Source organism: Osmerus eperlanus, chromosome 14 (genome assembly GCF_963692335.1).
Source record: "Osmerus eperlanus chromosome 14, fOsmEpe2.1, whole genome shotgun sequence".
Classification (NCBI taxonomy): Eukaryota; Metazoa; Chordata; class Actinopteri; order Osmeriformes; family Osmeridae; genus Osmerus; species Osmerus eperlanus.
The window spans coordinates 17,512,118-17,521,783 of record NC_085031.1 but is presented as its reverse complement, the minus strand read 5'-3'; the positions used below and the strand labels follow the sequence as shown (position 1 = coordinate 17,521,783).

General features: G+C 46.5%; 2 protein-coding genes across 5 annotated transcripts; both read left to right on the top strand.

Moving 5' to 3' along the window:
- Nucleotides 1–440: 440 nt before the first annotated feature.
- hemgn (hemogen) lies at nucleotides 441–3,479 on the top strand. 4 transcript variants are annotated; one of them, XM_062478899.1, is made up of 5 exons: nucleotides 442–819; nucleotides 1,407–1,497; nucleotides 2,183–2,451; nucleotides 2,488–2,982; nucleotides 3,256–3,479. In XM_062478899.1, exons 1-5 carry the CDS (start codon nucleotides 765–767, stop codon nucleotides 3,366–3,368), a joined length of 1,023 nt encoding a protein of 340 aa, XP_062334883.1. In that variant the 5' UTR covers nucleotides 442–764; the 3' UTR covers nucleotides 3,369–3,479. The 4 variants fall into 4 exon arrangements, with proteins under 4 accessions (XP_062334881.1, XP_062334883.1, XP_062334882.1 ...); XM_062478897.1 differs by having other exon boundaries at nucleotides 441–819; nucleotides 2,183–2,982; XM_062478898.1 differs by having other exon boundaries at nucleotides 449–819; nucleotides 1,407–1,485; nucleotides 2,183–2,982.
- A 269-nt stretch (nucleotides 3,480–3,748) lies between these two features.
- On the top strand, nucleotides 3,749–8,659 carry trmo (tRNA methyltransferase O). Its single transcript, XM_062478854.1, has 6 exons — nucleotides 3,749–4,126; nucleotides 4,225–4,370; nucleotides 5,218–5,392; nucleotides 5,562–5,719; nucleotides 7,187–7,915; nucleotides 8,251–8,659. The coding sequence occupies exons 1-6, from the start codon at nucleotides 4,014–4,016 to the stop codon at nucleotides 8,490–8,492; spliced, it is 1,563 nt and encodes a 520-aa protein (XP_062334838.1). The 5' UTR covers nucleotides 3,749–4,013; the 3' UTR covers nucleotides 8,493–8,659.
- Nucleotides 8,660–9,666: the final 1,007 nt, after the last annotated feature.

Genomic DNA, 9,666 nt, shown 5'->3' with positions numbered 1-9,666 from the left:
ATGAAGAGAGAGAGAGAGAGAGAGGGAGAGACACACACACAGAGAGAGACACACACACAGAGAGAGACACACACAAAGACGACTGTGACAGATGATTAGTGTCATTACCCGGGTCAGCACCGGTAGCAAAACACACTGTTGCATGTGCTGTTTGTCTGGTTACAGTTTGAATCTTCTCACAGGCAGATAGACGCACACACACTAGCAGGCATACACACTGCAGGTTGTTTTATACCTGCTGTCTCTCTCTCTCTCTCTCTCTCTCTCTCTCTCTCTCTCTCTCTCTCTCTCTCTCTCTCTCTCTCTCTCTCTCTCTCTCTCTCTCTCTCTCTCTCTCTCTCTCTCTCTCTCTCTCTCTCTGTCTCTCTCTCTCTCTCTCTCTCTCTCTCTCTCTCTCTCTCTCTCTCTCTCTCTCTCTCTGTCTCTCACTCGCTCTGTTTCTCTCCATCTCTCTCTGTCTCTCTCTCTCTATCTCTCTCTGTGTGTCTCTCTCTCCATCTCTCTCCACCTCTCTCCCTCATTATCTCTCTGTCCCTGTCTCTCTCACACACACACACACACACCATCTGTGCCAGAAACATGCCCTGTTTTTTTCTGCCAGTATTGTGCCAACCACTCCACCTTTGCAAATACGATAAGGGCAAAGCTGCAAGAACTCTCCCTGCTCTGCTAATGGTTAACCAGATAATCCCTTTAGAGGGGTGGGGACAAAACACTTTTTAGCACTTTTTTATAATCTTAACTCATTTTGAAGAGGACGCAAAATGGAGGAGTCATCCCAGAAAGAGTTGGAATACGAAGATCCTGATGAAAACGAAGGTAGGCATCTTTAAAACTTTAACTGTGTTTTTTGGGGGGTGAAGAATCATGTACATTACTTATACGCAACCATTTTTCTAGTTGTTGTTTTTATTTAAAAAATGTGTTTCTCATTCAACTGAATTCTGATACAACAAAATATTTCTAACACAGTGTCATGTCATTCTGGAAAAAGACTATATGGAGCGACACAGTATTACTTTAGTTGTTGTTATTTAATTTCCCTCCAAGAACTGTTTCTCAGGAGATCTAATGATGTGTAACAGAGCCACTCCAATATGCATGTCCTCACAGCGCGTACTGAGCAGTTTCAGTGTGTATTTCTTTGTATATAATGTTCAGTGTGATATGTGTAAAGGCCTTGAATTCAGTGGTCCTCCAGACCGGGGAGCGAGGACAGCCAGGTGGTGAGGGCTGTTTTCAGAACCGTGCCAAACAGGCAGGCTGCAGTGCCAAGCTGTTGGGGTGCACTTGATTTATTTTACCCTGGAAAGCAGAAGTGTATATATGTGTGTGTGTGTGTGTGTATAATGTGTGTGTGTGTATAATGTGTGTGTGTGTGTATAATGTGTGTGTGTGATTTGCAGGTGGGATCCGGCGTAGACTGAGAGACAGAGATCTCCTGAGGAAGAGGAGGGCCGAGGCAGAGCAGAAAGCTACAAACCAGTGGGTTTATTGGTAAATTTGTACATCCAAAAGTTCCAGTCTGAGATTGACTTCTGACAGGGAACGATGACTGTCATCTGAAAGGGTTTGGAGTGTTTTTATCTTTTTAAACTTTTTTATATTTTTCCAACCTCTCGATCTTTTTTCACACACGTAGTGAGAGGAGAAGAGAAGAGAAAAGAGAAGAGCAGAGGAGGGAGGAGCACAGAGAAGCCTAAAACAGAGTAAAGCAGAGTAGAGTACAGTAGAGTACAGTACAGTACAGTACAGTACAGTAGAGTACAGTAGAGTACAGTAGAGTACAGTACAGTAGAGTACAGTAGAGTACAGTAGAGTAGAGTAGAGTAGAGTAGAGTACAGTACAGTACAGTACAGTACAGTACAGTACAGTAGAGTCCTCATCAAGTACTCATCAATGATGCAAACTTTTTTCCCCAAAATATTTTTACAACCTTTCGAAATATTTTTTTCACACACAGTGTAAGGAGAGGATAGGAGGGAGAGAAATCATGTCACCAAATACAAACTAAAGTAACTAACCTGGCTTTAAAATGTAAGAAGTGGAAAGTACAATTATTTGTGTAAAAAATGCAAGTAGTGAAAGTAAAAAGTTTTCCCCATCAACTTTTCATAGTCACACCAGCCTGTATTGACCTAAAGGAGTATTCTAATAATAAGGTGTGTGTTGCGCTTCCAGGATGCAGAGCAGGAGGAAGAGAGCGAGAGGGGAGGACCGTGGCGGCTCAGGGAAACGAGGGAGGCCAAAGAAGGCCGAGACGTTACCGGGGCTCCTGGCCGCTGAGGAGGAACCGGGACCCTTACCGGACCCACAACCGGTAGCTCTCCCCGCTGTCGTGGAACCCTTGGGTGTGTCCATGACAACCAGCGTGTCATTGCTACCTGGCCGCCCTCCTGAGACGCCCACTCCCCCAGAGCCACAGCCAGCACACGCCCCCCGGCCCCCTCCTGAGACGCCCACTCCCCCAGAGCCACAGCCAGCACACGCCCCCCTGCCCCCTGCCCAGGGCCCACCTAAACCTACCCCATACAGCTCTCTGCCCATGCCATGCCCGGCCCCTGACCTTCTCCCTGTCATTGTTCCTGCCCTGGCCCCTGACTCTGCCTCTACCTCCACCCTTGCCCCTGTGCTTGCCCCAGCGTTTACCCTCACCCCAGCCTCTGCCCTCACCTCTGTCTTCACTCCCACCTCTGCCTTTACCCCCACCCTTGCCCCGGATTCTTCTTCTTCCCCTGCCCTGGCCCCTAGCTTTGCCATCACCCCTGCCCCTCCACCTGCCCCTGCCTCTCCCCCTACCTCTCCCCCTGCCTCTCCAACTGCCCCTGCCTTTCCTGCCTTTCCTGCCCCCGCCCCCAGCCCTATGGAGACCCTGTACACAGAGCCTCCAGAGGGTGACAGGCTGGCCCCGGTCTTGCTGGAGGAGCTGGGCCCAGACGAGAAGCAAGACCTCGCTCCATCACCAGACCACCCTGGTCAAGGTATGCTCTCCCGACCTCACACACGGTGGCTCCCAGGTCTTAAGGCCTTCCTCTTGGGCTCCACCTTCAGCCTGTGGCGATGTACACTCACACACGGATAACAGCAAAGACAAATACTAATGAACTCAAGACTCAATGACTCCTACATCAAACTTGTACTCATGCCTGGTTCAGGTACCGAGGGCTCTGATGCAGATGTAAATGTTGTTTATCATCGCTGCTGCTAACTTACGACAAACAACCTGACTTGGTCTCTGGCCTGTGTTCATCTAGGACTGCTGGAGGAGGCGTCCATCGAGGTGCCTGAGCAGAATGCGTCTTTCTCACGACCCACCTACTCCTCTTCTGCGCCCCAATATGAATATTTCCCTGGAAGTAATTTCTGAACAACCAACACAGTCTTTTGAAACCGTGCATATAACTTTAGGTTACTATTACTTCAAGCTTATTCTGTCAGACTCATCAAGAAGATGGAGGTAGATGAGTAAAAATACAAATACATTTTTTTGTGGGGTTTTTCAGCCTAAGAACAAAGAGGAGAGATGGATGGAAACAATAGGGTGAATGTATTGCAATGCACTTTCAAAAAACTAGCAATTGGGGCTGAATTTAAAAATATATATACATTCTGTTGTATAATTTTTTTTTTTGCTTTATGTTACATAAGTGTATCATCTATGATTAGTTATAGGGCAGATTTCTAGTAAAGTTTTTATGAAATAATAAGATTTGTTATTAACTTTGTATAGATACATTGTTGATGTGCACCATAATACAATCTCTTTTGATATGGATAAACAGCCTTGCTTTTTATTTGTTGCCTGCAAAGGACACGCTTGCTCAATACCGCCCTCTGCTGCAATTTCTGGAATTGTAAAATACAAGCAGGAGTTAGAAACTGGTCGTCCAACAAATAAAATTGAGTCATGTACTTCCGTGAATTTGCACACGTGTTACGGTTGGTCCTAGGATAAACAACTATCAGTTACACTGTCAAAATATTTGTTCTGTTACCTATTTTAAAATAACGTATGTTATCAGTCTCGACAAGCAAGATGTCTCATACATGCTGCTATTGTTGCGAACATCTCAACAAACTTAACGAGCAAGTGTCTGTCATGCGAAAAGAAATCAAGAATCTTCGGTAAGACTTAATAAAAAATATATTTTTTTCGATATACGCACTCATACGCGTGCGAGAGGTTTTTATATTTGACGTTATTAACGATATTATGATTTTAGGCAGGGTTTGGACGCCGCCGTCCGAGCCCATCGGAAACACATGGTATCTCTCCGGTCTGCCCTGGCAGATGTTGGCCAGGTCGGTTTTCAGACCAGAGAGCCAACATCACGTAAAGTGGAGCCGACACACCTTGCGTTAGAACGAGGTACCTACTGAGTTATAAAGTTACGGCTACACAAAACTTAAATTACAGTTAGCTATTGAAAATGTTGCTTTGAAAGGCATTTTACCCCTCAATGTTCTCATCTCCCTCTCATTGTGTGTGGGAATTTTTTTTTTTCGAAAGGTAGAAAAAATATACTTTTTTTTCAGAAGATTGTCAAATGTTTAATATATTATTTTCCAAAAATAGGTTTGCGTCATTGATGAGTAGGCCTACTTGATGAGGACTACTATTGCTCTGCTCTGCTCTACTCTGTTTTAGGCTTCTATGTTCTCCTGTCCCCTCTCCTCTTCTCTTTTCTCCTCTCTCCTCCCCTCTCTCCCCTCTCCTCCTCTCCCATATCCTCCTCTCTCCTGTCCCCTCTCCTTTCCTTGTGCGTGTAAAAAACAAGTTTCAAAAGGTTTAAAAAATATTTTCCAAAAAAAGTTTCGAAAGGTTTAAAAAAGTTTTAGACTTTTTTGGGGGGGAAAAGTTAGCAAAAATGCTAAAGAAAAAACATGGCCATATATGAGGGAGATGTTCGATGTTCACCTCAGCAAATGTGCAGTGTCTATAGTGTATTTTGGTATTAATGTACTAATTTGATGTGAGGTCCAGTTACCTGCGTGACACTAAAACAGGTGTAGTAATTGCTACTTTTTACTTAAGTATGTCAGAGCCCACACTTCTTGACTTTAACTTGAGTGGAAAGGTGTAGTCAGTACTTCAACTTTTACCAGGGTCTTTTTAAAAATGAGTATTTGTACTTCTACTTGAGTGAAGGATGTGTGTACTTTTGCCATCTCTGTCCATGACACACTGAACCGAGTCCTCATGTGCGCCGTGACAGGGACCATCCAGACGGTCCCTATCGGTTACATCAGCTCCTGTTTCTCCCTGAAGAGCGGTACACCCAGGCAGCCCAGTGTCTGCGTAGCGTCCAGGGCCACGCTTCAGGTCCAGCAGAGCCTCTTCTCCAACCCCGAGCACTCCCTGGTCGGCCTGGAGCAATTCTCCCATGTGTGGTAAGATGCTAACTAGCAATCGCCGCTGATGTAAACGTAAATCAACTGACGGCAGGGGCTAGACATTTTCACCTGGGGTGGCAAGGGGGTGGCAGGAAGTAGTTGAGGGGGGGCATGGAGGGAGGGTGTGACCCTATGCCACCATACATACACCTTCATGTTTTCCCAGGGTCATCTTCCTGTTCCACAAGAACGGCCAGCTGAGCTGCAAGGCTAAAGTGAAACCTCCGCGTTTGAACGGCCAGAGGGTAGGGGTGTACTCTACCCGGAGCCCCCACCGCCCCAACGCCTTGGGCCTCTCCCTGGCCCGGCTGGACAGGGTCTCTGGTGGGTCTCTGGTGGGTCTGTGGTGGGTCTGTGGAGGGTCTCTGGTGGGTCTCTGGTGGGTCTCTGGAGGGTCTGTGGTGGGTCTGTGGTGGGTCTGTGGAGGGTCTGTGGAGGGTCTCTGGTGGGTCTCTGGAGGGTCTGTGGTGGGTCTCTGGTAGAGCCCGACCGATATTATCGGCGGACCGATATTATCGGCGGGCCGATATTGGGCATTTTCCAAACTATCGGTATCGGCATTTATAATGGCATAATAATGGCATATAATGGCATATAATGTTATTTTTAATTTTTTTAATTTTTTTGTGTGTTTTTGTTCAAAGGACTTTAAGTTTCATATTTTAAGTTTGTATTTTTATACATTTTATTTATCAGAAACTGCATTAACATATTATTTTAGTGAGGAAATAATAACAGGAGTCAGATAGCTGAGCAGTTAGGGAATCGGGCTATTAATCAGAAGGTTGCTGGTTCGATTCCTGGCCATGTCAAATGACGTTGTGTCCTTGGGAAGGCACTTAACCCTACTTGCCTCGGGGAATGTCCCTGTACATAGTCGCTCTGGATAAGAACTTCTTCTAAAAGTAACTAAATGTAAACTACAAATAACTACTGTTAGGGAAATCAGTTTGTTTTGTTACGCGTTTCTGGATTTGTAAAATATATAATATCGGTCGGGCTCTAGTCTCTGGTGGGTCTCTGGTGGGTGTGTGGTGGGTCTCTGGTGGGTCTGTGGTGGGTCTCTGGTGAGCAGCCCCAGAAAGTGTTCATTTAGATGCTTTTAACCAACACTCATCCCATCCTAGAGAGTTGCAGAAGCTTCAGGTTGTATTGAGAGTTAGTTAACATACTGTATAGGCTGTATGAAGAATGTATGGATATCCACTTGTGTAGGCCTATAGATATATACTGTATGCCTATGGCATCAGTGGCGGCTCTAGACCATTTCAACTGGGGGTCCAAGCTTAGCCAGTAGTACTGTTCGAGGGGCCAGTTACATGAAACATTATTGTTGGCATATATTTTGCCAACAATATATTTCACCCCCTCAAACCGCCCCTGTGTGGCAGTCATCAAAACTGGCTTGACTTGCTTTGGGTCCTTTGTGATGAGATTCACACTGTTGCTTACTGTTGCTAGAGTGTGACAGAGATGCAGAATGTGACTGAACTGCTTCTATACTGAGGAACGTCTACATCGTGTGAATGTTTGGTTGTTTAATGTCACAGCAGTTAGACCCTACACAGGTAGACTGTCGTACAGAGAACAAACATTTTAAAAATCCTGCATAGTAGCCTATCTATCATTTTTACACACAATTTGCTGGCACACTAACGACAAACTAATCAGACATCATACTACCTTGACGCCACTAATCAACTACTCAGTTCCTCACTTGAACGAGCTACAGATGTTTGTCCACTGTGGCTTAGGGTCTTAGTTTAAGTGAGTCTGATTCTCTGTCCTCAGGTGATACTCTCCACCTGTCTGAGATCGACATGATCGATGGGACTCCAGTTCTGGACATCAAACCCTACATCCCAGACTATGACTCCCCACACAGCAGAACCTACCCGGACTATGACTCCCCACACAGCAGAACCTACCCGGACTTACAGGAGAGCTGTGGACTCTACCCAGACGAGGGGCCGGGTGTGTCGTCGGATCAGGCAACCGGTGCAGTCACCGTAACTACAGAAACAGGAAGTGTTACTTCTTCTATGGTGGCTGGGTCAGGATGTCCTTCATCTGTGGTTTGTGAGTTGGACTCTGATAGGAGAGGAAGTGGACCGAACCCTAGAAAACTCCTCTCAAAAGACGGATCTAAGGTTCATACTTTAAGTGGAAATGATCCGTCTAACTTCTCTGCTGCAAGCTCAGAACAGGCTCTCTCTGCCTCCCATCCCAGCATCCTCAGTGCTGTCCTGGAGGACCTTAAAGCTTATGTCAGCCAGGGAGATGCTGCCCTCTCCCTAGGGAGCTCTGTAGGAAAGTGCCAGGCTTCAGACAGGCCTACGGCCAAGCCAGTAGATGCTGTGGAGGATGGTGGTGTGCCCTGCTATGGGGAGGAGGCCTACAGCACCATCGCAGGCTGGATCAGAGAGCCTCCCATGGCCAGCCTGGAGGTTCGCTTCACCGCACACACGGAAAAGGACCTGTCACACTTTCTGCCTCCAGAAATAGCAGGTCTAAACACAGGTGATTATATGTTTAAATGGTCTTTTGCTTCTTCATTCCTCACTACACATTCTTCATAATATATATGTAACACTTGTGGTTCTTCAATTCCTTCATCTCTGCTGCCACCAGAGAATCGGGTTACATTTGTTCACCACTGGATGGCGCTATTGTTATACATACATTTTAGCCCAGCGTCTTTCGAGACCTTGGATATCATAATCCCCATACATCCTATGATAATGTGATTCTATTTATTTATCTATCCACTGGTCAGAGTGTATTTATTTATATAGATTCTAAAGGTACTTGTACATGTGTTCTCATGTTACCCTTCCGCTGAATGTTCTCTGCAGAACCTCAGAGATGCGGGCGTCCCAGGTTCCGGTTCCTGCGTGGTCCAGAGGAAGCCAGGGACGCCATCAGGGGAATTTTATCTGCTGACCCCCGGTCGGTGTACCGGAGGTCTCGCTGTGAAGACCGTCTGTTCTTCTTCACCCTCGACACGGCCCACGTCACCTGCTGGTTCGGACCGGGCTTTGCTGAGGTGCTCAGGGTCCGGCCCGTAGGACCGTTACACAGAACCGGACCTGAGTGACGAGTTCTGGACCCAGTTGAGAAGTTCAGGATTGTGGAAACTTTTTGGGTTTGTTTTTGTTGCAGAGTGAAATTCTGTTATGTTCTAACATTCTCTTGAAACTCACTTGCGTATTCTCTTGAACTAAATAAATGCTGAAATTGATGCTGAAATTTCCCTCAAATATTTATTTTTTGGGTGCCTGAAAATGACTGTATTATTATATTTACTTCCAGCAACAGATAGGGCCATGTTGGAGCGCTTCACAACCCAACCAATCATCCCTGCTTACTTTGCTGTTAGAGTTCTGTGTGTTGAAGGTGTGTCCCAAACAGCACTAGTATGCCAGTCACACAGTAACAAGAAGGACAGGGTTTTAATCTTCACACTCAGAAACTCTACTTTCTTTTCACACTTTATTTGCTAAACTTTTTGTCATCCTATGAACTATCACAGTGAGTAACTCCAATCTCGGATGTAGAAAGCCAATGATTTGTATTGTTTAAGTAACTTAATTGCGTTCTATCCTGACTCACAGCAAACGGTGATTAGTCAAACCTCTCATTGTTGGATGAAGCTGTGCTTTTCATTGCCTAGATTTACAACGTGTAACACTCCCCTAACCAATAGCAACAGCAAATCACTCTCCAGAACGTCCTTTGTACTGTGTGTGTGTTTAGAAGGAGAGACAGAGAGAGAACAGCATTAGAAGGAGCCTGAAGCTGAACAGACCAAACATTCACATTAAAAACCAACTGGTGCACAAGAAACGTTGCAATCCTCACAGCCGGCCTCTTGTGATGAAACCAATGGATCTCCATGAGGCTGTGCTGAAGGCTGACTTTCTCCAGGCGCGGAGGCTGGTAGAGGCTGGGGCCAGCGTCAACACCAGGGACGAGGAGAGCAGGACCCCGCTGATGCTCTGCTGCCTCCATGATGGCGAGCGCTGGGCGCTGGGCACAGCACGCATGCTGCTGGTCCACGGGGGCAGGGTGGGGTTGAGGGACGGTCGGGGGCGGTCAGCTCTGGTCTACGCTGTCCTGTACGAGCGCCTGGGGCTGGTCAGGATGCTTCTGCAAGCCCTGGATCACGACCTGACCCAGGCCGACAGGTACGGCTGTACTGCTTTGAGGTACGCGGTCCAAGTCGATAATGGTCCAATCCGTGACCTGCTGGAGAAGACCATGAAGAGATA

Excerpts from the sequence above, each read along its gene's own strand:
- trmo (XM_062478854.1), top strand. The coding sequence starts at position 4,014 with ATGTTATCAGTCTCGACAAGCAAGATGTCTCATACATGCTGCTATTGT. Across the intron at positions 4,371-5,217 it reads ACACCTTGCGTTAGAACGAG|GGACCATCCAGACGGTCCCT; the intron begins GTACCTACTGAG and ends GCGCCGTGACAG. Across the intron at positions 7,916-8,250 it reads AATAGCAGGTCTAAACACAG|AACCTCAGAGATGCGGGCGT; the intron begins GTGATTATATGT and ends TGTTCTCTGCAG.
- hemgn (XM_062478897.1), top strand. The coding sequence starts at position 765 with ATGGAGGAGTCATCCCAGAAAGAGTTGGAATACGAAGATCCTGATGAA. Across the intron at positions 820-1,406 it reads AGATCCTGATGAAAACGAAG|GTGGGATCCGGCGTAGACTG; the intron begins GTAGGCATCTTT and ends TGTGATTTGCAG. Across the intron at positions 2,983-3,255 it reads ACCAGACCACCCTGGTCAAG|GACTGCTGGAGGAGGCGTCC; the intron begins GTATGCTCTCCC and ends GTGTTCATCTAG.